Consider the following 25273-nt stretch of genomic DNA (forward strand, 5'->3'; position numbering starts at 1 on the left):
TGTTGCATTGTGGTCCAGTACACTACACTTTTTAAATGCGACATAAACCACACTCACTGTACCTTTACAGTAAATCAAAGAACAAACACGTGATATTGTCACGTATTCCGATACTCCTTGTGATGCGGCGGCCGCCTCCTGCGCTTAAACACTTTGCTCAGAGGCACGTCGTCTGGCGCAGATGTCAACAATCATTGCGAAGCTCAGAGACGCGGCAGAAATGCAGAATTTGGGCAAAGAGACTGCTGCGCTGAGTGACCTATAAATACATGTGTCTGCATATAAATACACGTGTCTGCTAGTGCCTTTCCACAGGCCAATGTTTTTTCTCACCCCATGTCAAATGATTCAAGCAAGCAAAAGATTCATTTGTCAAATTTATTGTTGTCCATACAATCAAATATGCACAGAACTAGATGGATAATGACGATCGTCATGGAACCTTTTCCTGTCCAGAACTTGGGCTGGAGGTGTCAAATTGTTGCAACAACAGATTGAAAATGGCTGTTGGCGAAGACTCCATCTGGATAAGATTGACTTGGAACGCCAGGCAGGCAGGCAAACTGTCCAATTCATTATTTCTTGTAGTCTTCCAGGTGAGCCAGGATCCATCCAGATGGCCCCAGGATGGCCACGGAGAACAAACCCAATCCAACCAGAGTTTCCTGGACGCCAAAACCAAAGTGACTGTCACAAATGATACTTGAAAGCAGACTGCGTTCATAAAACGCCACATGTGACCTCGTCCGTCAAGGACAGCCTGCGTACGGCTGCAAGCTAACACGGAATGTCAGGCTAATCGTGAACTTACCACAGCGCCTATCTTTTCCTTGGCAGGTCGAGTGTTGATATTTGCCCTGAGACAAACACTGTGTCCACGCAGTGCGGGTGCAGCACGGCAAGAGATGGTTCGCAGAAGGCCAGACATAGTTCCTTGTTTTCTGTGATGACGGACGCGTCCTCTCGTTTGCGATGGAGCGAGCTTGTTGGCTGCGGTTTGCCTCTCACTGCTGATGTCACTTCCCTTCTTTGCCGCACCGGAACTCCCGATTGTTCTTCAGTGACGCCTACTGTCTGGGGGGACGATGGAAGCCAACGGAAACCATAGCTAGATAGCACAAGACACTAGCTTATGCGCGCTGTAGCAACGTTGCGACGGAGCGGCCATCTTGGGGCAGAGTTAGTCCATCCACCTTGCGGTCTATGGAGCGCGCACTTTAAAATAACTTTAAAACAACCGATTTTCACGCTACTTGTTTTGTTGTCAGAGATGTAGTTATCTTACTGTGTACTTGGGAAGAATTAAAAGCATCGAATTGGCGAGAAAACGTACAGTATATTATTAAATGGCAATAGCTCTACACCAGCAGTGGCCAACCCGCGGCTCGCGAGCCGCATGCGGCTCTTTGGCTGGTTTCATGCGGCTCTTCAGGAGATTTCACATGACAAGCGTCAAAATGCTTGGCTGGCGCTGCCATTTATTCCCCCTAGGTGGCGGTGGTGCGCTGACCAGTTGGATCGGTTTGAGTTGAAAAGAAGAAGAAGAAGAATGACGTACTGATGACAAATGCGCGCGTTCATTTGAGTTGTAAATAATTTGTTTCAAGTTCGCTCTCAAAATGGCAGGGAAAAAAAAGCACAGCCAAACGAAAATATGAAGAAGAACACAGGACGTTTTTAACAGAGTGGGAGAGTTTATATTTTTTTGTTGAACGTAATGGCAAGCCATTCTGCCTTATATGTCAGGCATCATTAGCGCATTCCAAAGCTTCAAATCTTCAGCGTCACTTCAGCTCAGTCCATCCTAATATCGACCAGGAATTTCCAAAAGGGACTGAACTTCGCAAGCACAGGTTGGTCACTTTGAAAAGTCAGGCAGAAAAGCAGATGCATTTTTTCCAAAAATTTACAAACCACTCAGAGACCGTAACGCTTGCATCATATCAACTGGCTTGGAACATTGCACAGGCTAAAAAGCCATACAACGAAGGCGACTTCATTAAAGGGTTAGGGTTATTGAAAATTGTTATATTTCTGTTTGTGGACTTGCTTGAACTGAGAGTTTATGTGCGTGTGAGACAGTGTACACAATGTTAACTGTTAAATAACTGTCATTATGTGGCTCTTTGCGGGGGGGGGGGGGGGGGGGGGTGATGTGGCTCTTTGGGATGACACAGTCAAAAATGTGGCTCTTCGCCTCTGACTGGTTGGCCACCCCTGCTCTACACAAACCGACAGAACCAATCGTTACAATTTGCAAATAATATCTAAAGCAGTGGTTCCCAAAGTGGGCGGTACCGCCCCCCTGGGGGCGGTGGAAAGATCTGGGGGGGCGGTGAGGAAGAAAGGGGCGGTAGGGGGGCGGTAGGGGGGCGGCAGTCGATTTGTACACAACACGCCGCTCTGGCCCAGTCAGATCCGACAGCATAGACTACAAAAGCAAAAGCTCAGGTTTGTAATTTCAAGCTTGTAATGTTCAGAATATTATCTTATAATAAAAACCGCATCCTGGCGGTCAACATCATCTTGAGTTCAAGTCAACATGAAATTGGGGACTCGCCAGAACGCGCCGTGTTGTGTTGAGCTGGTTAGGGCAGTGGTCCCCAACCACCGGGCCGCGGACCGGTACCGGTCCGTGGGTCACTTGGTACCGGGCCGCCAAGCCGCACAGAATTTTTTTTTTTATCGACGATCAATTAATTCAGGTCAAGACACTCGTCCCGGTCACGTGACATGTTTCCCCAGTCGAGCCCGCAAAGCTAATATGTGGCGACAGGCTAACTAACCAGGCAGTGAAGCATTCAAAACTGCTTCAACACATGGAGACCAAGCATCCTGCAATAAAAGACAAACCTTAAATCACTTCGGGTGTCATTGTCTCCGATTACGTCTAGATGGGACCGGCTCGTTTCTGAGAAACAAACTCAGTGCTCCCACTAATTCAACGTAATGGTAATGATATTATAAATGTATTATTTATTTATTTATATAAATGCATTATTTATTTATATAAATGTATTATTTATTTATATAAATGCCTTGGGGGGGGCGCTAGGAATTCACTGGGGAGCCAAAGGGGGCGCCAGCCTGCAAAAGTTTGGGAACCACTGATCTAAAGTAAACCACTTTTTTCTTGTTACACTTGAGTTGCAGCAGTTCAAATTCAAGACTCTGACACATAATAAATAAAAGTATGAAAGCAGCAGCCGGCATTTAATATCATCAAATCAGGCGAAACGCACGAAAATGAGGGGAAACCCCCCCCCCAAATCCAGATGTCAGGAAAGAAGACATTTACACCAAAAGAAGGCCTCAGTCGGACGAAAGGCCAATATATATGCATTTGTTTTCCTTTTCTGCATCTGTACCATTGTTATTTTATCTTCTAGTTGGGTATTTGTGCTGTGTACCTTGAACACGTTTTGGGCATTTGTGTCAAGCTTTGTGACTAAGGCCTGATTTGCAAGAAAATTCCACGTGAGCTGTAATCGTCTCAAGCGGAACCCTGCTGCCGGTGTTCGGAACAAATTGCCGACCGAGCGTTACTTGGCAACTAGGGAACCGTGGCATGTACTAATCCTCATCCTTGTACACGCACCTCCCCTCATGACAATACAACGAGCAGATTTGAGCAACATTCTGGAATTTGGAGACCTCTTCATAATTGTATTTTCTTTTTTTCTGTTCTTACCTTACTTTGTGAGTGACATTTCCTAGAATGGGAATTGACTCTGGGCTCAATGCCTCAAATGACATACCTTATGGAGGAAAAAGTTCTTTTTCCCAGCTGGAGCACAACATAGTGGCCGCATATCTCATAACTGCAGGTACAAACAGTTTAGTATGGACTTTAGGACTTTTGTCATGTATATTCTTCATACTCTTAGTCATGTTTTGTGTTTGATGAAATGATCTTCAGTCATTTGTTTTTCCAAACTTGTCTTTTCTGCTTTACGTCATGCAACACAAAGGTAAATCACAGCGATATCATAATAGTAGAGTGAATTGAATATATGCTTCAATGTAACCGAAGGCAATGAAATGCAATGTATCTTTTCATCATTCCTCTTTCCAGGCATCATCAGTCTGTTGAGCAACATTGTCGTCCTTCTAATGTTTGTGACGTTTAAAGAGCTCCGCACTGCTACCAACTTTATTATCATCAACCTGGCATTTACTGACATTGGAGTAGCAGGCATTGGGTACCCCATGTCAGCTGCCTCTGATATCCATGGAAGCTGGAAATTTGGCTACACTGGTTGTCAGGTGGGTGGCACACACACACACACACGTACATGCATATTGTAGATGCTGACGTGACTTCTGTGACTCCTTCTGTCTGTTAAAAAAGAAACAAAACAACTGTGTCCGCTTAACCGTTAACTCATTTCTCAAAACCAAGCGAGTACTATTGAAAAGGTTATCCGTGATTATTGTATTACTGTACCAGTCATCATTATCTTGAGTCGCATGAGATTTTTGTTTTTCTTTTCCTCTCTCTTTGTTCCGTTCGGGCACCTAATACTCATCCATCTAGCTGGGGCAAGCCGCTTCATTATACTGTAAGGCAGTGCCTCTCAATAATTGTTTGTCTGAAAAACGCCAATGTCGCCTACAATTACAGTTTATCCTAGTCCAAAAACAAGCATGGAGGTCATAGCCTGCCTGATCCAATTGTGTTTGTTTTCAGATTTATGCAGCTCTCAACATTTTCTTTGGCATGGCTAGCATCGGCCTGTTGACTGTGGTGGCCATCGACCGATACCTCACAATTTGCAGGCCGGACATAGGTACCAACCGGTATTGTGTTCTACATTTTCAGTGTGAGCGAGTACTTTTTGCGAAAGCCCACAGACTATGCGTCGCCGGCCGAGAAGTAGACGCAATCAATCAATCAATCAAGCAAGCAAGCAATCATCTCTTTTTGCCCACGCCTTTGTGTCTTCAGGGCAGAAAATGACAGTGCGTTCGTACAATCTCCTTATCCTGGCGGCGTGGCTTAATGCTTTGTTCTGGTCCATCATGCCTATCGTGGGCTGGGCTGGCTATGCCCCAGATCCAACTGGAGCTACATGCACCATTAATTGGCGGCACAATGACGCGTGAGTTGTTTGCATGATTATTTCCTCCCAGCCGTACAACCACTCTCTTTGTGTTTTTGCTCCACAGATCCTTCGTTTCTTACACCATGACGGTGATTGCTGTCAACTTTGTGCTCCCTCTCTCCGTCATGTTGTACTGCTATTACAACGTGTCTGCCACAGTCAGCAGATACAAAGCGAGCGACCGCCTAGACAATATGAATGTCGATTGGTCGGATCAGATGGATGTAACAAAGGTTGAAAGACGATTGCTCTTCTTGCTGTGTGTAATCCAAGAAGGTTTTCATCGCATGCGTGTCATTTGTGTCACGTTGCAGATGTCTGTCGTGATGATCGTAATGTTCCTTGTGGCCTGGTCTCCGTACTCCGTGGTGTGTCTTTGGGCATCTTTTGGTGAGCCCAGAACAATTCCCGCACCCGTGGCGATCATCGCGCCTCTCTTTGCCAAGTCCTCCACCTTTTACAATCCCTGCATTTATGTCATTGCTAACAAAAAGTAAGTTTTCCCTCCGTGATGTGCCTTTTTTCCAACAATGGGGGTGAGTTAACTTGAGCTTCCTTCCTTCCTTGCTTCCTTGCTTCCTTGCTTCATTGCGTCCTTCCTTCCTTCCTCCCTCCCTTCCTTCCTTCCTTCCTTCCTTCCTTCCTTCCTTCCTTCCTTCCTTCCTTCCTTCCTTCCTTCCTTCCTTCCTTCCTTCCTTCCTCCCTCCCTCCCTCCCTCCCTCCCTCCCTCCCTTCCTTCCTTCCTTCCTTCCTTCCTTCCTTCCTTCCTTCCTCCCTCCCTTGCTTCACGCAGGTTCCGAAGAGCCATCGTTGGCATGATCCGCTGTCAAACCAGACAAAGAATCACCATCAATACTCAGGTTCCTATGACAAGTTCTCAACAACATCTGGCTCAGTGAGATGGCTGCTTCAGGACTGCTTCACAACGTAGTAGAGCCGAAATCCAGTTTAGGGCATGAATAGTGAAATGTATCAGTGGCACAGGATGAGTCACTATCGGTGATTACTACTGTTGAAATTAGAGAGCGGGTGTAAACTTGGGACAGACCAGACCAAACCAGACCAGGCAAGCAAGTGTGACAATGTCATGATTATTTTGGATGGCACTTGCACTCCAGAGAAACATGGACCCATGTCATTTGTCATTTTCATCACTCTCTGGACATAAATACAGACAGAGACAAATACAGACAAAGAACCTGTGAATTCAAAATCATGCTGCATAAATGATGGTCTGAAATCATCTGGATTTTTTCATTGAATTTTCAAAAGATGTTGACTTCTCTGAAATGTGTCACTGAGTTAGTCAACATTGCTATAGAGCCACGCTGTAATCTCCTCCTCATTGGTCTGGATCCACCGAATGTTGTTTTTGACCGTTTCCAGTGCCTGCTGCCTCGGCATCTCCCCAGCACCAGCGTTGGGATTCAGACGGAAGAAATGCTCCATCTGGAAGAGCGACGCGCGCGCGCACACACACAGTCAGAAGAAACGCTCTCCCTGCTTCTGTTCCATGAACTGGCTCATGGAGCAAATTTGACGTTTCATTTGTTTGAAGGGAAAAAAAAGTCAAATCTTTCTAGTCCAAAGCAATGTACGTAGCTGCATTTGTTGCTGTTGCAAACATTCCTAACCTTCCACAGTTGTAGCTCTGTGTTGTAATCGGCGGAGAGGCGATTCAAAAGGCGGCCGAGGTTCCTATCGTTGATGGTGTATCTGGAAAAGAAAATGGCTCATCAACAGAATACAGGTCACGTGCTCAGCGGTCTGATAACAAGAGTACGGCGCGTAACGAGCGTCCCGCGGCCGTGCCGCAGGTGGCCAACTTGGCCTCCCTCGGCCCGTGCCATCACCTGCTCCCGCTTGTTACCTGCTGCATTCCAACCCTGCCTGATGCCTGCCTGTGTCTTTGTTCTCCTAGCCACCTTCCCTTCAAGCTGCTCCATACGTTTGTGCCAATGAGGGCTATTGTGCGCTGTGCAATGAAATGTCACCTGATCACCTGATCCTTGGCTTCTTGTGTACAACAGCATATTCAGAGGAAAAGGAGCACAAATGCAAATGAGCATCTAGTATGGCTTTTTCTGGAACAATGAAGGCATTCTGGTGAGTCTTTTATCACTTCTCAACACTGACTTGTCCACTTTTAATCTTTATGAGCAATGTGCATTGGTGGTGTGAACTGTTACTGTTTAACACTTTTTCTTATCTAGCCAAGGTTTAGTGCGTCCCGCTCGGCGGATGACGGACATTATTTTGCTGCCAAATGTTGAGGTCATGGAGAGATAAATAGAAGGCCTTTGTCATTGTACACAGCCAATAAAAAATGGTGCCGCTAAAATGTAAGATTGTGTCACAAATCTAAACAACAAGTTGGCTTGGGCTTTTGATACGTGCCAATACTGACCTGTTAACCAGGTATTGCCAGTTGAGGGTGGCCCAGTCCCAGGCCATGCTCTGACCCACTGGGTTGTAGGACACGTATGTCACCAGAGTAAACAGATCCTGGCTCCTCACCACATTCTGGTCTTTGGAGGCTTCCAGGAGCCTGTTTGTCAAAAAGAATGGCTTTGCTTTGCTTTGCTTTGCTTTGCTTTGCTTTGCTTTGCTTTGCTTTGCTTTGCATTTGTTGTGGACGATACTATTTCCCTTACCTCCAAAGAAGCGTTATATCCTGAACCGACGCCAGCCCATACAGCAACTTGTCCTTCTCCTGAGCCAAGGAGGTGTTTTGATAGCGCTCAAACATGATGTTCCACTTTGCTTCGTTGCCAGAATTCTTCATGCCGTAACGATAGACGAGCAACCTCAGGTTCACGGCGACGTTGCTGGAAAATCAAATCCCCTTTTTAGTTGCGACAAACCGAGCAGATTGATACGGGTGGTCACAATGTCACGACCGCAGCTGAGACCGTAAAATGTCAACACATAGGAAATGAAAAGAATGACAAACCTGAGACTTCCATCGATCCATCGGTCAAAAATGTCGGATGCGTTGTTGAGCGTCTCCTGATCTCCCATTTGACAAGCAATGCTGAGCACAGTCTCCCGCAGTAACCTGACACAAATAGCAAGCCCACATCAATGACGCCACAGGATCATCGACAGTCGCACGCACGCACGCACGCACGCTTGGTGCATCAAAAGCAAACAAACACACAAAAACACTGAGCTTGCCAAACCTCTCTGCCTGCGTTCCCTCATCTTTCCATCCAAGACGAGATGAGATGTTTTTGACATGATGACGGAACAGTTTCTGCGGGGACAAACATGAGCGTCAGTCAGGATGGGAACAGTAAACGTGTGAGAGCCGCTCTACAGTATGTAACGTTTGATTTGTCCATGCTGCCCGCACGTTCGTGAAAAGCCACGCGTGCCGTTATTGTCACCGATGACTTTCGGGTCTTCCCGTTTGTTGTTGATTGCAATGATTACAAAGGCTCCCTCCCCACTTGCCACTTCAATCAAGCTTTTCCTCTTCTCGGCCAAATGAGATCAAAACGACCTACCTGAAACTTTGGATAGAGAGCAGGATTGTCCGCCAGCATGTCCCGAACGTAGGCAATGGAGGCGGCCACCCGTTGCCATACGATGTAGTCCCTCTCATTTGGGAGATACATGGTAAGATTGAAGGCGTGGCCATAATCCATCAAGTCTGCCCTGAACAATCAGTTCAAATCAACATTCGATCGACTCTGTATGCCCTTGAAATATCATCACGGTGTCGCGTATTGTTTTGTCTCCTACTTGACCTTGCTAGCGCAAACACATCGTCAATGTAGCTTGTGCGATCAGCTGCGTCAAACTCCTGTTTGAGAACGAAGAAAAGTTGGCACACAAGCCGTCACAAACGATCCGAGCGGAGTCCGAGGGTACCGAGTGGTTGGTTTGAAGTTGACGGCTAATCTCGTTCCACATCCGATCTTCGTGGTTGACTCGGTAGAATCCGATATGATGGTTGTTGATCTTCAACAGGCCGTCGACTGAAGGCGAGTAGTCCTTTAGAACGAGCTCTGGAAAACATCAGCCGAAAGAAAAGTTTGGCTGAATTGAAACTTTGCTTCCCAAGCTGTAGGAATGATGAGGAATGAGGGAAAGACAGCAAGCTACGTACCTGCGCTACTCCTGTTGAACATGGCCGTCATGTTCTTATTGCTCTTCACAGAGTGCCACTTGATGGGTATAGTCCATTTGTATCTGTGGGGGGAAAATAGGCACAAATGAGATACCTACTGCCTCTATCTTCCCCATTCAGAATAAGAGACTTGACGTCTAGGCTCTGGGAATGAGCATGTTTGACATGGTTGTGATTTGACATCCTCTTTCTCTCCCTGACCCAAGTTGACCATTGTTATGTGTTATGTTTTTCTTACCCAAGGGGCGAAGGCGGTTGGCTAGCGTTGGCGTTAGGGTCCAGGAGGAAACGTTTTTGGCTCAATTTGGCCACCTCTGCCACCTGTGTCAGGTCCAGCACTGGATAACCCATCTGCTTGGTCCACGTGTCCATGACCTCTCCGACCGGCAAGCCGCTCACCTATCCGGAGCAAAATGTCCTTTGCTTAACCGTGGGATGGATGGGATTCGAGCGACCGAGACGGACTCGACGCACATCTGCCAAGGATGCCCAAAAGTTGCTGGTTTTTGCATTCTTGAAGTAGTAATCTTTTAAATATTTCTGCAAAGACACACAAGGCTTCGGTCAGATTCAACATTGACATCGAATTTGACAAAGGTCCGGGCCTAACCTGACAGCCAGCCCTGAACATCTCTTTCCCCATCCAGTCCTCCAGCATGCGGAGAATCGATGCTCCCTAGGGAAAAGAAAGAAAGAGAGAAAGAAAAGCGGCGGATGGCTCCATCTTCAATGTGATGCAACGCTTTTCCTTGCTCAGACCTTGCTGTATGAGATGGCGTCAAAGACAGAGGTGATTTCTGCGGGGGACGCCACGTCGACAATAATCGGGTGGGAGGACAGGAGGGCGTCGTTCACCATGACGGGAAGCACGTCGCTGATGATCATAATGTCCCGCTGCGGAGGAGACAGCACTCAGTGCATTGAGCTCTTAAAAGTGGCTTTTTTCGTTTTGGTTTTGGCTGCCCGGTTACCATGCCCCAGCTAGGCTCTGCTTCCTCCACGCCGATGTACTCGAAAAAACTGGCAAAGCCTTCGTTGAGCCACAGATCATCCCACCAATCCATCGTCACAATATTTCCAAACCACTGCAATCAGACATTTCTCCAAACTCATGTTCTTTATTAGACATTAGCAAGCAAGCAAGCAAGCAAGCACAAATGTGCCCGTCCTTAGCTCTGGGGGGACAAACATTGCCCTTGTCCTTCTCTTAACTCCATAAAGTTTTACGGACTGTGGAGCGTGACTAGTTATCTGCTTATCTGAGAAAGCAATATTCAAAGCTGCGATAACAATAGAGTCTGTCATCGTCTCGAACAAATCCTTGATGATAAGAGGAGTCACAACGATAGCAAAAGATGCCAATCATTTGTGGAGAACTCTGGTAAATGGAGGGCTCAAATAGAGCAGCATGTCTTTGGTCTCGGTTTGAGACCAAGCACGGCTTACCTGATGAACCAGCTCGTGGGCAATCACGCTGGCAACTCTCTGCTTATTGTAGGAGGACGATTGGTTGGCATCGTACAGCAAGTTGGTCTCCCTGTAGGTGATGAGGCCCCAGTTTTCCATTGCCCCGGTGCCAAAGTCAGGGATGGCTATCTTGTCTACAAAACACAAGCGCACATTCCCACATCCGTACTGCACGGCACGACCGACCGACCGTCAAATGTTACCCAATTTGGGGATGGAGTAGGTCATGTTGAAGTAGTCCTCAAAGTAATCAAAAATGATTTTGGTGGTGTCCGCTGCGTACCGTGCAGTGGACACTTGACTGGGCTGCGTGTAGATTCTCAACTAGGAAGGCAAAGAAAATGCATTCTGGATGGAGTCCAATCCGTCAAGTGTAACGCCACGACGGTCAAGGAACTCACTGGAATTCCTCGGGCAGATCTTCTTTCCACATGAGCGAATTGGTGCACAGCAAAACATACCAAATAGGTGCTCATTGGAACGGACTTCTGGAACGAGCTCCTCATTTTATTGCCCGGCAGAGGTTCAGGGGCGCTCTGAGCAGAAATGGATCATCATAAGCGGCAAAATTCATTCCAAGCTTCTGTCATTGCAGCGTCAAAAGAGAAGAAGGCATGAAACGGGATGAACATTGGAATCAGGCCTCTTTCAAATGTACTCGCTTGGCCGTCCGGCTCCAGCGGAAAGTGAACGATGACCCGCTGCCAACTGGCCAACACAAACCCTGCGCATGCACATTGCTTCACGTGCTCACTGATGGCACACGCTTGATGCTTTTTGGGAGCGCGCAAAAGAAATAGTTGGCACATTTTGTCCGTAGAACTTGAGCGCCTACCTCCAGCGGCATGTTGGACAGAGCGCCGTACGTTGCGTCGTGAATGATGGAGATTTTATAGGTGGCCTTTTTGTTGGGTTCGTCAAAGCAGGGGAACGATTTGCGGGCGTCCGTTGGCTCGTGATCGGTGGCGGCAATCTTTCTAATAGAATACATGCAGGGAAAGGGTCAAGCCGGTTTATGCACTTGTAGCAGGGAAACGATTTGCGGGCGTCCGTTGGCTCGTGATCGGTGGCGGCAATCTTTCGAATAGAATACATGCAGGGAAAGGGTCAAGCCGGTTTATGCACTTGTAGCAGGGAAACGATTTGCGGGCGTCCGTTGGCTCGTGATCGGTGGCGGCAATCTTTCGAATAGAATACATGCAGGGAAAGGGTCAAGCCGGCTTACGCATTTGTATGCATTTTTCCGCCATTCCCAAGACTTTGTGCCTGCCACGATGCTTAAAAACGTACCTGCCGACTCCTGCCTCATCTGTGTACAGGACTCTGTAAAATCCCACCAGAGAGCCGTTGAGCCAGCCTTGGAAATCCAAAGTGAGCACGTAGACTTCCCCCGGGCCGGTGACGGGCAGCTCCCAGCTGGCCTCCACCACCACGTACTCCTGCGGCTTATACTGGAAGCAACGCTTCACGGGCACATCCTTGTGTCCTCCCTGGCCATCCAGCAGCTTCAGCCTGGGCTGCTCTCTGACAAAGGTCTCTCTGATGTGGAGCCACAGGTGGCGGGTGGGCCTGTCCACTTGCACTCGGATATCCACCGTGCCCGTGTAAGTATCGTGGAGCAGGTCCGGTTCCAGCAGCAGGTCGTAATGGAGCGGTTTGACAAAGTCGGGCAGACGGAAATTCTTCCAATCGCCGCTGCTGTCGGCGGAAGGCAGGCAGGGCCCCCCGCCGGGTTGCGGCGTTGGCGGCGGCGACGTGGCCTCCGCCGTAGGGGCCGGAGTAGACTGCGTGCCGGTGGTGTCGGAGCGAGAGAGGCCCACCCCGAGACCCAGCGCCAAAGAGCAGACGGCTACCGTGGTACAAATGATGACCGCGTGCTTGCCACGGATACAGTAACGGCGCTTCTCCCGCTCCAAGTCCATGGCGCCGCTAGACATCCCGCTCTCAAATGTTCAAGTTGTAGATCTCGGACTGGCCTCTAAGGAGTGGCTGGCGAGAGGCAAGTGAGGGAAGGGAAAGAATCCCAGCGTGCCGTGCCTGCCAAGACACTCTGGTCGTGGCCCTCGCTAAGAAACGCCTCCTCTAGTAAATCCAGCAATCTGCCAAAGCTGAAATTCATGTGTGGAGAAAGAATGTTGACTCCTTCAAACTGAACTCTATTGCTCTTTTATTGCGCTTGTGACATGCTTCACATCATCAATCATCAACAGAAGGAAGACATTCCAAATAAGAGTGCTGACAGCGCTGTGCCGTGCTGCGGTGACCGACACACCTACTGCAATATCACTTGGTCGTCTTTTTGACAGATGCTCATAAAAGTCAAAGCACCGATCAATCTGCAGCGCCCTCGTCCGTGGCCAAAATTGGTGGCAAACTTTATTGACATACAAAGTGACATTTACAAGTTACAACGCACTGACATCATGATGTGTGGTGGTGCTTGGACCGTGATTCGGGGTGGAAGCGCAGAACCCAGCGGCAGATTTGGACACCATTCCCCTGCTTCTGCTTGTTTGAAGGCTGGACATCCTGAGACCCGACTATTTGTTTTGGCACAAAGAGTGTCTGTCCTTCCTGTGTGCGCACACCTCCTCACTTAGGGGTCGGGCGGATGCCAGCTGATTTCAAAGTCAAAGTCTGCTTTATTGTCAAGGTCTTCACATGTCAAGATATACAACGAGATGGCAATTGCGTTTCCTACTATGATTTGACATTTGCAGTGTGTTTCTTTCTTCTGTCTGCAGGATCAACTAGACTGAAAGTCTCCGTGACGAGCAATTGTCGTACTTTTGGCTTTGACATAGTGAATGTCGAATTGTCAGGTCCGATAGACGCGGGGGTTTTTTTGGGCTCATTTTCTTGAAGATTGCTTTGCGCCCTTTGTGGTAAACGGGAACCGATTGGGACACAATGACGGCAAATGTCTGCGTGTGGTTCTTTTGAGTAGCTGCTCGGGGGAACGGCTTGTCTTTCAGCCTGGGCCGGAGAGACGCACTTTGATTCGGTTTGAACTTTCTGCCGTTGGATGACCACTTGGGCTCGGGCGGAGTCTTCCGGGACTCCTTCCTCGGGAGTCGGGAGAGTTGCGCGGCTGCCACCACCTTCAGCTCAACCGGCGCTTCCGAGATTCCCGCCACGTTGCGAGCTCGGCAGCGATACTCGCCGGCATCCTTGAGGGCCAAGTCGTCCAAGCTGATGATTGACCAGCGCACGCCGACTCCAGGGGATCCCTGCATGGCTAGAACAGCAAAGCCGGCCGGCTTTTTGAGCAAAGGGATGGAAATTAGAGCAACGTGGTAGGAAGGAAATGCAATTGCGCTTGGGACAATAGCCACGTACGCGGCTTTGGCTGGGTTGTACAAATGAAAGTGGAAGGGCAAATACATCTTACAACTTTTCAAATTGCTGGGCATTGCTCGGATGTCATCTGCGACGTCCCGTCGACAGCAACCTGAGAGGGAAATGGCACGGCTTTAGACTGGTGGCTTCGACGAGACCGTTTGGAAGCCTTACCGGCGTAGTTGGAAGTTTTGAGCCACGTCAAAGTCGGCGTGGGGTAGCCGGTGGCGTCGCAGCGGAGAATCACGTGACTTCCCAGCAGCGATACCACTCGAGCGGCTGCGGGCCGGACGGAGGGTCTGCTACAGCGGGGCAGCTGGGCTTTGGACAGCGGGATCCCGGACGGAGCGCCCGGAGATGCGCTGCACGTGAGCAGCTGGTCCATGAGAACCACGGGGCTCCCCGGGGACATTGACAATGACGCCATCAGGGAGATCTGGCAGTCGCACAACCACGGATTGTCATGGAGACCTGGGGTGAGCAGCCAGCAAAATGGACTATGATTAGCTGACGGCTAAGTTGAAACAAAACCCCACGTTAAGATTATCTCTCTACCCAAAATCCGTCTCGGCACCGATTTCCCTCGTTGGCCCAGAAGCGGGAACCAAAGGTCCAACATTTGGGCCGATAACGTCGTCAGCCTGCAAAGAGGAGCAAAGTGGATGGAGCTAAGAAGAAGCAGTTAGCCGAGGGAGCGGCGTCTGCTCGCACCTGTTACTGGATAGGTCCAGGTAGGTGATATTGGGAAGGAAGACGGCAGCGTGAGACGGAAGGCTGGCTATTCGGTTATTGTGAAGACCCAGAGTCTGAAGGCCAGGCATGTCCCTCAGGCCCTCCCAAGGGAAGGCGCTGAGGAGATTGCCATCCAGACGCAGCTCTCTCAGGGCTCTCAGGTTAACAAAGCTGCTGGGGTGGATGCTGGTGATGGAGTTGTAGGTGAGCCACAAGAAAAGCAGCTCTGACAGGTTGAAGAAAGCCGCTCTGGGCACCCTGCTAATCAGGGTCTTTTCCAGACGAAGTTTCACCGTGTCAGCGGGGATATCCAGAGGTACGGCTGAGATTCCCGAGTCGCTGCATTGCACCGACCTGACGTACAAAAACAAACCCGTTACATTGGGACGTAAGCAGCGTGGCGTGGCGCGGCGTGCCGTGGCGCAGCGTAGCGTGGCGTAGCGTGGCCTGCCCTGCCCTGCCCTGCCCTGCCCTGCCCTGGCCTGGCCTGGCCCTGGCCTGGCGTCCTTCTCTGCGTAATACATAGCCTCCTGCTAAATATTAGCAAACTCCATCTCTGTTCCTTTTTAAAGCTCGGGTCCCATCCAACCATCGTGTGAACCATTTTTCTTCACGAGGCACACACCCACAAAAGGCTAGATATAGCTAAGGAGCAAAAAAGTGCCACTCAACCTGAGGTCTGCTTCTTCTCTGGTCCCATAAACGCAGGCACATAAAAGTGGGCAGGAGTCGAGCGCCGCCGACAAATGATATAGCAGGACGTGAAGGAAAAGCAGCAAATACATCTTTCATTCAAGAAATATTGTCCTTCCACAGGCCCTTTGTATCTCCATATTGTCTTTCCTGTCCAGTCTGAGTTTGCCATCTACACTTTGGAGTGAAACTGAATCCCAGATTAGCTGGGATTACACTTCTGTAATCCTACGGTGGCAAGCCTTTAAAGCCTGAAGGACAACAAATAATAAGCACCAGACCCACATCAACAATTGATGACGAGACCGAGGCAATTAGTCAAATCTATCAATGGAGCGCTTTCGGCTTCGTAAACAATGTGGCATCTTTTTGGGGGAGTGCTAAAGACAAAGATGTAACAAATTCCACGTGTATTTTAAAGTATTTTCAGTAAACGTATATCAGCTATCGTCGAGTATCTAGCTAAGGAGATTAAGTTATGAACATATACTGAAAATTGCTCCGTCACGTTGAACAAAACTTTTTGTTTGTTTGTTTGTTTGTTTGTTTTACAGTGCGCAGTGCGCACCGTGACGGTGAGTTCATTTGATAGTAGGAATTTCGAGCTCTTTAGCGCTCACTTTAACGCCAGAGTTGCGTGCTCCCTGCTCGTCTCGGCCTTATGAATGTGCAACAAAACATATGACTACGGTCATATTCGCACATAGCCTCGATTCTATATCTGGCTTGTAATATCCGTCAACCTTGCTGAGTTGGAGATCCGATTTCAAGAAGAGGCTTGATTCAAATTCGTATTGCGAATCCCGACATTTTTAGCGTCATTTGAATGCATCGGAAGTTGGAGCACAGCACAACATGCACCTAGCAGGTTCCAAAAGTGCAGCAGGGGACTAATCGTGTTTTTGATCCATGTCACAGCCAACGTCCCCAGTGGCATTGTGCACCCATGATTTTCATCATCGACGTGACTTGACCGAGTCCTCGCTCGACGCAAGACAGACGGCAGCACAGCAGCAGCCGAACCGGGTAAAGCCAGTTTGCTAACAAGCTAGCCTTGGCTGTTTATTCGCTCGCTCGCTCGCTCGCTCGCTCGCCTCATAGTGCTTTACATTTATTCCAGTTTAAATGTATTCACTTTAACTGTCAACTCCACTCTAAACTGTGATCGAGAATTCATTTCAAATGGAGAGAGAACGTTAACAACGGCTGCATTTTTGTAGAAAGAATTCTTTTGGCATGGCTGCCCTCTTCGTGTTGCCACTGATGCAGCATAGATTGTTTCAAACAAGCCCTTGTCTTGTCTTTGGTCTTGTCTTTGGTCTTGTCTTTGATCTTGTCTTGTCTTTGGTCTTGTCTTTGGTCTTGTCTTTGTTTTGTCTTTGTTTTGTCTTTGTCTTGTCTTGTCTTTGTCTTGTCTTTGTCTTGTCCTTGCTCATTTGAATTTGTCTTTGTCTTGTCCTTGCTCATTTGAATTTGTTTGCAGCTTGACGGGAGTATGAGCCGAGCACTACCGCTGCGTCATCCCGGCGTGAGTTGGCTGCTTGAGGACGATCCCAGCACCAGGGAGCCTACGCTGGATGAGTGTGTGCGCATGGGGACGCTGTTTGGGATGTTCAATAAGTGTCTGCGAGAGATGGGGTTCAGCCGGATGTACTTTGGGGACAAAATAGTCGAACCGGTGCTGATTGTCATCTTCTGGCTACTGCTGTGGTTCCTTGGCATTCAGGCACTGGGACTTGTGGGATCTCTGTGCATCATCATCATTTACATCCAGGAGTAATCAATGGATGCTTTTGCACGTTTCACCTTTGGACGACACTGCACAATGGGTTGATCGAAACCCTTTTATCCGCCGGCCCTGCTGCCACGCTGACTAATAGAGGCTTTGGAGCGAGCGATCAGTGGAGGAATAAAGCTGTTTCTTCAAGATGCAAATGAAAGTTTTACTTTTTTTTTTTTCTTCTTCCAAATATGCATCTGTGTGTCGGATACCAACGGTGACTTACGCAGTGTCAACTCTTGAGGCCTTTTTGCAATTGCTCGCACTTTGAGGTGATCTACTGTATATCTGGGAAGGGGGGGGGGGGGGGGTAAATTGATACAAAAGAACAAATACACTCTTTTAATTTCAAGATAAGAAGGCTCAGGCCTCCATTCTTTTCCGGTTGGTACCAATATGATTTGGTTGAGATGAGCTCATTGTTCAGTCACACCCTTCCACATCAGACTTATCCAAGCAATACTGTCCTTTGGACCTTGCTTTGTGCAATGGGTCAGTAAAGTTCACTCCTGCTGATTGTATTCTTCCAGGGGAAACAATAAAGTTCCTTTTTGAAAAGTGTAGAGGTTTCTTCCGACCGCTAGACGGCATCGGGCTATCAGCTCGTGTTGATTGCTTCTGTTTGCGTCACGCTTTCCGCCGGTGTTGCTGCTTTCCTCTCTTTTCGCGTCCTGTCTGGAGCTTCACGCGCAGCCAACTTTCCCTTGGTAAGTTTCCCATTTGACTTGTGATTGGTCGCGCGTGTGTTTCGAGCGCCCGCTGCATGTTGAGTTGATTGTGGTGATTGCTGAAACTTTGTGCGTTTGCAGAGCTCGCTGAAAGTGTGTACGTTTGCAGAACTCACGCATCTGTCAGTCAACAGTTTGTGCCAGTGAGCAGTGCACGCAGGGGGCTGGCGACTCGGTATCTTTTCGACAGCTCAGAAAGCAGAGAACCTTCATCGTCGGCCATTTTCACTCCGAAGTCAAGCTGGGAACGAAGCCAGAGTGTCCGCAGTTCGAGAATTGACAATACATTACTCTTTGGCTTCAAGTGAACTTTTATACCTTGGTTTATTAAGGACAAAGCTTTCTGATGACTCTTGCCAGTGGCCATCATAAAGTCAAGGTCGAGTACAGATAAATATATACATCATTTACACTTAACTCATATGTCAGCAAACGGCCGAGACATGCGTAACAGTGAGCATCCGTCAAAGAAATGATCCCTAAAAAAGAAATAGCGACAACTGACACTATGCATATCGCTCGCGGCTCAAAGTGTCACTAGGAGCTTCAGTGTCCATTGCCTCCCTCCGACAGAATGCGGCTCGGCTCTGTGAACTTAGCCGTAGCGATGTAGAACAAAGCGGGCCCGGGCACCAGGGCCAACAGCGGCAGGTCCTGCTCCAGCTTGTCCAGCCGTGAGATGGAGATGATGCCATACGCGTGGAGCAGCCAGTGACTGAACAGGACAACCAAGCGCTTCTTCTTAGCAACCAGGTTCTTAAAAGACTGATAGAACACAAGCGGCGGAGAAAGGAAAAGCGGCTCGCATTAGTAAAGGCAAAATGATTCGGAAAAGTTCACTGGGCCAAAACAAAACAAGATGATGGAAAAGGAAAATGACTAGCATATGTGTTCCCAATGCTTAGCAGTGTTTGGATGCACGCAATGCCAACTGTTGTTGAGGACAGAGAACCAATAAGTCCATTTCAAAATAGAAAGAAGACATTGGAGGAAGGTGGAATAGTCTTACCTGTATCTCAGAAGCAGACATGTACACGGCCAAAGTGACGAGAGACAGGACAAGTATCATGTAGGGAAATGCGTAGTCTGAAAGAACCAAATGTAAAGCGTAGAGTGAAGAAAAAGTGGTGAGGTGAGAAAGAGCAGCGCAGCGCAGAGCAGAGCGTGTACTCACAGAGCAATCCCCCACCCACTGCCTGAAGCACAGTGAGGATGGGGAAGAAGTACAGAGCAGCGTAGATGCTCTTAAATCGATCCGATTTGCCCAGACCGCACGCTATCTTTTTCACCAACAGGGGGCGCAGCATCATCATCAGCACCAAGCAGAAGGCGTAATAGATTAACACAATGGTGTAGCTGACAAGGAGAAACATTGAGAAGAAATCAGTCTGACATTGATTTTTCTACACTGCCTCCCTCCACTAACACACCCTTCTTTCTTTCTTTCTTTCTTTCTTTCTTTCTTTCTTTCTTTCTTTCTTTCTTTCTTTCTTTCCTTCCTTCCTTCCTTCCTTCCTTCCTTCCTTCCTTCCTTGTCTGGCAGACATTGAAATATTCCCACATTTCTGCTAGTATGATAAGCTATTCATAACACACATGCGGCAGTCCTTACAGTGGGTAGACGGCCTCCTGGGTGCAGTGTAACGTGTTGATGTAGTCGGGGCTGGGATTATACAGCATGGTGTACCAGTCCGACAGCATCTGGACTCGACACGAGTTGATACCGAGCGTCCCTATGGGCTCCGTGACCAACAACGTGAGCACGGCAGACGCGCTGCACTCCAACAAGGCTGTGACGTGCTGCAGCAGAGCACTGGAACTGATGCCACAAAATGTTGTTGTTAAGCTAGGCAAAAAGCACTTTCCATCACCTGGAAGACTGACAATGGACACAGGCCATTGTTGCTTTGCTCATACTTTGGAGAAGGTTTTGCAATACGTCCTCACCTCTTCTTACCGGAATACCACTCAATGAAGAACCAGTGAAGGACGAGAGGCAGCATGGCCATAAAGCCCAGATAGAGCCAATCATAAAGTTGAGGGGACTCAGTGCAACGTTCACACACTTTTTGGTGGTTGGCCCGCTCTCCACGAGGGCAAACCTGCAGTCCATCAAAAGACAAATTCTTTTTTTACTACTTGCATCAAAGTTGCAATTCAAAACTGCAGAACAAAACACACACACACACACACACACCATCGTTGAGTGCAAAAATGGACAACTCACTCCAAATTTGACAATGATCAAAGTGCTCTTTGCCGCCGTGCATATCATTCCAAATCCACAAAACTTTATTAGTCCCACTCATGTTGTAACGACTAATTCACACTGATTGCGGAACAGATGCGTTGCGGAGTCCGTTACAGAATCCGTAAATGCAATGCACACACCTTGTTGCGTGTTTGGAAATCGGCACCCGCAAATCACGGGGGCTCGTGCTGATCCCCGCTGGGGGTTATTTTTCCTCCAATATTTGTTCGTATTTTTACGTTGTTGAGTAGGTTTATACTTACACCACAGTCTCTTTCCACCGACCCATTGAACATTATTCTGCCACAGTACAGTCCTGGGCACGTTGCGCTCATGGCCACACCTGTTAGGGACGGAGGGAGGGATGGATGGATGGATGGATGGATGGATGGATGGATGGATGGATGGATGGATGGATGGATGGATGGAGGGAGGGAGGGATGATGGCCATATGTTACTGATTACCAATACAGAATTCAACATTGTTCGCATATTGATTTGAAATGTGTACTTAGGAAACAGAAATGTGTTGCAGCATCAAATGGAGAAATCAGTTGTGCTGAGCTAACAAAAGGCTTTCAAATATCGACGTTTCAAATGTACCGCTGATTAGATATGTCTGATGATGCGACATTTTCTGTTCAAATGTCAATCAGAACGTGCCATTGTTACGACTACGTACTATGCGCAAAGCAACACTTTGGCCAAACCAAAAACGCGTTGACACCTTCAGTCCTATTCTTCTGATAGCCGCGTTGCTTTAACCGTCGAGAACATGGCCTGAACGTACTCTTAAATCCAATTCGATGTATTTGATGCGATCATGCGATCCTGCGATCCTGCTCAGCGATCATTCGAATTTGAGGAAGACTCAACTCGTCAAAACGTCACACATATCATTTTGACTGGTGTTGATAAATAGTACTAACCCAACATTGCAAACAATTGGAGGCCTCCGTGGATGAGGTAGTTAGTTAGTTTTCAAAATCGAACGGAGTAAACACTTTTCAGCCACCGGGCCGCCGCTGCCATACGTCACGTCGTGCAATACGTACGTAGGCATTTGCACCAAGACACCAACACTGCACTGCCATGAGCGAGTTTCCCCTTTGTGGGACACGTCAACGTTTCCGCCATATTACATGTGGAGGAAGCAAATGAAATGAAGCGCGGACTCCCGAACTTCGTAAAAGCGCCAGTCCATATGCGACACTCGAAGAAGGTTAGAATTCGGAGTGAGACGTCAAAAAGAGACAGAAGTTGAAATTGTCAGTGTATTGTTTGCAAAACCTTTCATTACGTTTCAGTGAATAACCAAGGCTTCTTCTATGCAATGGAGCGCAACACTGCCGCATGCTGGCTGACTGGCTGGCTGGCTGGCTGTGGTGGCGCTCCACTGTGCACTTGGAGGCGTTTTTCCGGCCGATAAAAAGAAAAAAAGGGGGGGGGGGGGGGGGGGAGAAAAGAAATGTCACACACAGCGCATGGTTGGAAACACAGTGCCTGACTTCATTCGCACGTTCCAAGTCATCCATATCAAAGATGCTTCTGAGATGACATCATTCTTGAATGAATTACTACTGCACAGTGGATGCCGTTTTCAATGCTTTGAACCTTCCTTTTCCAATGGAACCACTATATGTTCCGTCATTTAGCTTGTCAAAATTGACAACGCCAATTTCCATCCCGAGACACGATGAACGCAGATGTTACCATGACAACCCAGTCAACGTCACCAAGGGATGCCATGCCGAGTGCTCAGAAAGAAGGCGTCGACGCGACGTCTCCAATCCGGGGAGGGAGGAAGGGAAGGGAAGGGAAGGGCTGAGACAGGGAAGAGGCCGCTGGCTGGAATTTGCAATTAATCAGCAGCCAATGGATCTATCTATAAGCACTCGATTTTCATTGGAAACACCGGAGGAAAAAGCAGTCCACGGAAAATGGATCTATTCATGAACTATCGCAGAATGGACAATGGATGTTTATTGGGGCGATTTTCCGGAAATGGGGTTTTGCTAAATTGTTGGATTATATTGTTTGCACCCTGCTGTGGTCGCAACGCATTCAGAGAAGGAGGCGAAGCTGGAGAGCGCACAATAAAATGGAATATTTTGACGTTGTCAGGTAACTAGTGAGCTAATGAGCTCATTAAATTCAAGAGAGCATGGAAAATGAAGCATATCGTCTGACAGCTCGTGCTAAGGAAATCAAACAATTTATCAACGAGTTATTCTAGCTGTGACGTAAAGTGCTCTTGTTTTCGCATATTTAAATATTCACCCTCGGTGACGTGTGTTTGTTTGTTTGTTTGTTTGTTTGTTTGTTTGTTTGTTTGTTTGTTGACGTGAATGCTAACAAATTCGTTTGGCAAAATGTTGCCCCTCTCCGTCTCTGACACTGCTGGTCGAAATGTGAATAAAGCTAAACTATTTGAAGTCATGTAAATAAATAATGAATATCAAAAGAAATCTAAAGCTGTTACCATCACCAGAACCCCAAGATGAAGTGAGTTACTGGAGCTGCACACTGTGGATCAATCCAGCCTCATTCAATGACCTCTTCATCTTTCGAGGTCCACGGGGAGCCCACGTGACATAGAAGCTCGGATTAAATTAGTGGAGCACACAAGTCATTATGTCAACAGTCCTCTTCGACTCTTTTAATGTGATATCGCAAAACAGAAATGAACATTGGCAGTAAGGCAAGAAGCCATGCAGATGTCACGTCAGGATTTTGGACTTCACCACTGGATGGTGGAAGACTGCCCGCCTGCCATCCATCCATCCATCCATCCATCCATCCATCCATCCATCCATCCATCCATCCATCCATCCATCCATCCATCCATCCATCCAAAGTAGCAAAGTATGAAGAGGACCGCAATTTAGCTATAGCCATTAGTGGTGACCTTTGAAGGGACTAACTGAATTTTTGAGCCTCATCAATGGAACCGCTTCCGTGGGCGAGCAGTGGCAGCAGCACCACCGCCGCCGCCGCCACCACTGACATGGCCGTTTTCAGCACCACAAGCACCCGCGTATCAAGGTAAAGCCTTCCACTGTTTAGATTTGATTCTCTTTTTTTCATTCGTGGTCATTCCAGTATCTATGACTTGAATAATGAAGGCACGAGGAACAGGATAAGGCCCACCCAGCATGAATACTGCAGTAGCTTTATTAGTGATCTTAACATCATGTTTTGAAAAGGGTAGTGTAGTGTTGTCACAATACCAAAATGTTAACTTAGATACTATAGAGTGATCCCTCGATCGATCGTTTTTCGCCGGAGATGCGTATTTGGAAATTGAAATCCCGATGTGTTGACATTTCCAGCACGTAGTGTTTCTTTTTGGCCGCTAGAGGGCATAGAAGAGAAGAGTGGTTTTCTAGCTAGTCCTAACAGCCGCCAGATTGTGCATTTTATTTTCAAACACACACACGACTTATCAGATTTCTTCTTCTCGTTCAGGCTTGTTTACGCAGTGAGCAGTTACCTGGTGACTACCACCTCAGAGGAGGCCACCGTACGGAGCAGCCAAAATGTCCAAGGAAACCACGAGGCAGCATCGGTAGCGAACGCGCACACAGCAGTCCTGATGGGCATTTTGGTGGCAGCTCAGGCCCTGGTTCTCCTCTTCATCTTCCTCCTCTCCAGTCTGGGCAACTTTGCGGTCCTGATTGTCATCGTCAAGCACCGGCAGCTGCGGACGGTTACCAACGCCTTCATCATGTCTCTGTCGCTCTCCGACTTCCTGGCGGCCGTCCTCTGCCTGCCCTTCTCCTTTGTCATGCTCTTCAGTAAGGACGGCGGCGTCTGGATGTTTGGAGAAGGTATCTGCGTGGCCAACGGCTTTTTCAACACCTGCTTTGGAATCATCTCCACCCTGACTATGACTTTGATTTCCTTTGACCGCTACTACGCCATCGTCAGACAGCCCCGTGCTAAGATGGGGCGGCGGCTAGCCGCAAAGTTGTTGATAGGCGTGTGGCTGACGGCCATCGTTTTCTCTCTTCCGTGGTACGTCTTTGCGCCAAAGTCAAGGCGAGTCCACCGGGAAGCTTTTTCCCACTGCATGTACGTTTTCCATTCGGGGACCTCGCGTCTGGGCACGGCCTATAGCGTTTCTCTCATCACCGTGTGCTTTTTACTGCCCTTTGCCCTCATGTGTTTCTGCCATTACAAGATCTGCAAGACGGTTCGTCTCTCTGAAATCCGCGTGCGACCGGTGACCACCTATTCGTACTTGCTCCGATTCTACAGCGAGATGCGCACCGCCACCACCGTTCTCATTATGATTGTTTTGATCATTTTCTGCTGGGGTCCGTATTGTCTGATGGGCTTGATCAGCGCATTAGGGGACTACACATTCAACCCGGTGATGGACACGCTCGCCATCTGGCTGGCCTGGACAAACGGAGCCGTCAACCCGCTGATCTATGCCTTGAGAAACCCCAATATAGCCATGTTGCTGGGACGGAGTCGAGAAGACGGCTATCGGAGCCGATACATAGCCGCGTACTTGTCTAGCCGCATCCAGAAGCGAGAGATTGGACTCAATCGAGTGGAAAGGATGAGGGATCATCGCTATGTAACTCGGGTGGGAATTCATAATAACAACAGGAGCAGCAGCAGCAGCAGCAGCAAACTCTCGAGTTCAAGTCCAGGAAAAGAACCCAGGGGGGAGAGTACAATGTGGGCCTGTAAGAACCGTGCCGTGTTTTTCTGCAGGGATACCAAGTCAGAAAGCACAACACTCCCCAACTTTGTCAGTGTCCCAATTATGACCACAGCTGACACAAGCCTATGAACTTTCAAAAAGCGGTGGGGGCATTTGATTTGCGCATGTTGGATTGTTTCGCAAAGAGAGCTTTTGCATTTCAATTGAGATGGTTGTTCTTTGCCATGGACCGACTGCTTTTGTGTTCCGCTAAGAGCCTTCCAGTAAAATGCTCCCATTGCTTCCAATGGCTTTGGCTTTGTATTTGAACGCTTTTTTCTTCTCAATTGAACAAAAAGAGTCAGTCTGTCTTTGACCTTTGGTTA

General features: G+C 48.2%; 6 protein-coding genes and 1 long non-coding RNA gene across 12 annotated transcripts; 3 read left to right on the top strand and 4 right to left on the bottom strand.

Annotated features, from left to right (window-relative positions):
• Positions 1 to 364: 364 nt before the first annotated feature.
• Positions 365 to 1058, bottom strand: LOC119115849 (cytochrome c oxidase subunit 8A, mitochondrial-like). The gene is made up of 2 exons (XM_037240695.1): positions 812 to 1058; positions 365 to 665 (listed from the first exon to the last, which is right to left on the bottom strand). Exons 1-2 carry the CDS (start codon positions 926 to 928, stop codon positions 576 to 578), a joined length of 207 nt encoding a protein of 68 aa, XP_037096590.1. The 5' UTR covers positions 929 to 1058; the 3' UTR covers positions 365 to 575.
• A 2058-nt stretch (positions 1059 to 3116) lies between these two features.
• On the top strand, positions 3117 to 6345 carry rrh (retinal pigment epithelium-derived rhodopsin homolog). Of its 3 annotated transcripts, none has more exons than XM_037240682.1 (7): positions 3117 to 3836; positions 4076 to 4266; positions 4691 to 4790; positions 4949 to 5102; positions 5170 to 5338; positions 5420 to 5598; positions 5899 to 6345. In XM_037240682.1, exons 1-7 carry the CDS (start codon positions 3719 to 3721, stop codon positions 6002 to 6004), a joined length of 1017 nt encoding a protein of 338 aa, XP_037096577.1. In that variant the 5' UTR covers positions 3117 to 3718; the 3' UTR covers positions 6005 to 6345. The 3 variants fall into 3 exon arrangements, with proteins under 3 accessions (XP_037096577.1, XP_037096578.1, XP_037096579.1); XM_037240683.1 differs by having other exon boundaries at positions 3117 to 3827; XM_037240684.1 differs by having other exon boundaries at positions 5420 to 5495; positions 5899 to 5985.
• On the bottom strand, positions 6181 to 12901 carry LOC119115831 (glutamyl aminopeptidase). The gene is made up of 20 exons (XM_037240664.1): positions 11998 to 12901; positions 11543 to 11684; positions 11109 to 11243; positions 10911 to 11031; positions 10687 to 10841; positions 10212 to 10325; positions 10000 to 10134; positions 9851 to 9916; positions 9715 to 9780; positions 9479 to 9639; positions 9220 to 9302; positions 8982 to 9118; positions 8858 to 8913; positions 8615 to 8765; positions 8288 to 8361; positions 8059 to 8163; positions 7760 to 7933; positions 7513 to 7653; positions 6740 to 6821; positions 6181 to 6554 (listed from the first exon to the last, which is right to left on the bottom strand). Exons 1-20 carry the CDS (start codon positions 12642 to 12644, stop codon positions 6408 to 6410), a joined length of 2892 nt encoding a protein of 963 aa, XP_037096559.1. The 5' UTR covers positions 12645 to 12901; the 3' UTR covers positions 6181 to 6407.
• On the top strand, positions 6942 to 10253 carry LOC119115850. The gene is made up of 2 exons (XR_005096199.1): positions 6942 to 7211; positions 9484 to 10253. It is a non-coding gene; the product is annotated as an uncharacterized LOC119115850 (long non-coding RNA).
• Positions 12902 to 13137: 236 nt separating the features above from the next.
• Positions 13138 to 15640, bottom strand: lrit3b (leucine-rich repeat, immunoglobulin-like and transmembrane domains 3b). The gene is made up of 5 exons (XM_037241725.1): positions 15451 to 15640; positions 14758 to 15132; positions 14602 to 14687; positions 14221 to 14517; positions 13138 to 14158 (listed from the first exon to the last, which is right to left on the bottom strand). The coding sequence occupies exons 1-5, from the start codon at positions 15561 to 15563 to the stop codon at positions 13458 to 13460; spliced, it is 1572 nt and encodes a 523-aa protein (XP_037097620.1). The 5' UTR covers positions 15564 to 15640; the 3' UTR covers positions 13138 to 13457.
• A 510-nt stretch (positions 15641 to 16150) lies between these two features.
• LOC119115837 (G-protein coupled receptor 135) lies at positions 16151 to 25199 on the top strand. Of its 3 annotated transcripts, none has more exons than XM_037240673.1 (4): positions 16151 to 16497; positions 16955 to 17958; positions 21538 to 23275; positions 23699 to 25199. In XM_037240673.1, exons 3-4 carry the CDS (start codon positions 23175 to 23177, stop codon positions 25035 to 25037), a joined length of 1440 nt encoding a protein of 479 aa, XP_037096568.1. In that variant the 5' UTR covers positions 16151 to 16497; positions 16955 to 17958; positions 21538 to 23174; the 3' UTR covers positions 25038 to 25199. The 3 variants fall into 3 exon arrangements, with proteins under 3 accessions (XP_037096568.1, XP_037096569.1, XP_037096571.1); XM_037240674.1 differs by having other exon boundaries at positions 16174 to 16497; positions 22722 to 23275; XM_037240676.1 differs by having other exon boundaries at positions 16179 to 16497; positions 22912 to 23275.
• Positions 18285 to 21290, bottom strand: LOC119115842 (jnk1/mapk8 associated membrane protein). 2 transcript variants are annotated; one of them, XM_037240685.1, is made up of 7 exons: positions 21160 to 21290; positions 20494 to 20573; positions 19927 to 20081; positions 19592 to 19798; positions 19154 to 19335; positions 18989 to 19065; positions 18285 to 18744 (listed from the first exon to the last, which is right to left on the bottom strand). In XM_037240685.1, exons 1-7 carry the CDS (start codon positions 21164 to 21166, stop codon positions 18526 to 18528), a joined length of 927 nt encoding a protein of 308 aa, XP_037096580.1. In that variant the 5' UTR covers positions 21167 to 21290; the 3' UTR covers positions 18285 to 18525. The 2 variants fall into 2 exon arrangements, with proteins under 2 accessions (XP_037096580.1, XP_037096581.1); XM_037240686.1 differs by lacking the exon at positions 20494 to 20573 and having other exon boundaries at positions 18479 to 18744; positions 21160 to 21283.
• Positions 25200 to 25273: the final 74 nt, after the last annotated feature.

Source organism: Syngnathus acus, chromosome 22 (genome assembly GCF_901709675.1).
Source record: "Syngnathus acus chromosome 22, fSynAcu1.2, whole genome shotgun sequence".
Lineage (NCBI taxonomy): Eukaryota > Metazoa > Chordata > Actinopteri > Syngnathiformes > Syngnathidae > Syngnathus > Syngnathus acus.

Coding starts and splice junctions, on each gene's coding strand:
- LOC119115831 (XM_037240664.1), bottom strand. CDS start 12,644: ATGTCTAGCGGCGCCATGGACTTGGAGCGGGAGAAGCGCCGTTACTGT. Junction 11,032..11,108: donor GATCTGCCCGAGGAATTCCA/GTGAGTTCCTTG, acceptor TTGCCTTCCTAG/TTGAGAATCTACACGCAGCC. Junction 9,303..9,478: donor CAACCGCCTTCGCCCCTTGG/GTAAGAAAAACA, acceptor TTCCCCCCACAG/ATACAAATGGACTATACCCA.
- lrit3b (XM_037241725.1), bottom strand. CDS start 15,563: ATGTATTTGCTGCTTTTCCTTCACGTCCTGCTATATCATTTGTCGGCG. Junction 15,133..15,450: donor AGAGAAGAAGCAGACCTCAG/GTTGAGTGGCAC, acceptor TTTGTACGTCAG/GTCGGTGCAATGCAGCGACT. Junction 14,688..14,757: donor CTGGACCTATCCAGTAACAG/GTGCGAGCAGAC, acceptor TCCTCTTTGCAG/GCTGACGACGTTATCGGCCC.
- rrh (XM_037240682.1), top strand. CDS start 3,719: ATGGGAATTGACTCTGGGCTCAATGCCTCAAATGACATACCTTATGGA. Junction 4,267..4,690: donor TTGGCTACACTGGTTGTCAG/GTGGGTGGCACA, acceptor GTTTGTTTTCAG/ATTTATGCAGCTCTCAACAT. Junction 5,599..5,898: donor TATGTCATTGCTAACAAAAA/GTAAGTTTTCCC, acceptor TGCTTCACGCAG/GTTCCGAAGAGCCATCGTTG.
- LOC119115837 (XM_037240673.1), top strand. CDS start 23,175: ATGGAACCGCTTCCGTGGGCGAGCAGTGGCAGCAGCACCACCGCCGCC. Junction 23,276..23,698: donor ACAAGCACCCGCGTATCAAG/GTAAAGCCTTCC, acceptor CTTCTCGTTCAG/GCTTGTTTACGCAGTGAGCA.
- LOC119115842 (XM_037240685.1), bottom strand. Junction 19,336..19,591: donor CAGGAGGCCGTCTACCCACT/GTAAGGACTGCC, acceptor TCTCCTTGTCAG/CTACACCATTGTGTTAATCT. Junction 18,745..18,988: donor TGTCTGCTTCTGAGATACAG/GTAAGACTATTC, acceptor GTGTTCTATCAG/TCTTTTAAGAACCTGGTTGC.
- LOC119115849 (XM_037240695.1), bottom strand. CDS start 928: ATGTCTGGCCTTCTGCGAACCATCTCTTGCCGTGCTGCACCCGCACTG. Junction 666..811: donor AGGAAAAGATAGGCGCTGTG/GTAAGTTCACGA, acceptor TTTGGCGTCCAG/GAAACTCTGGTTGGATTGGG.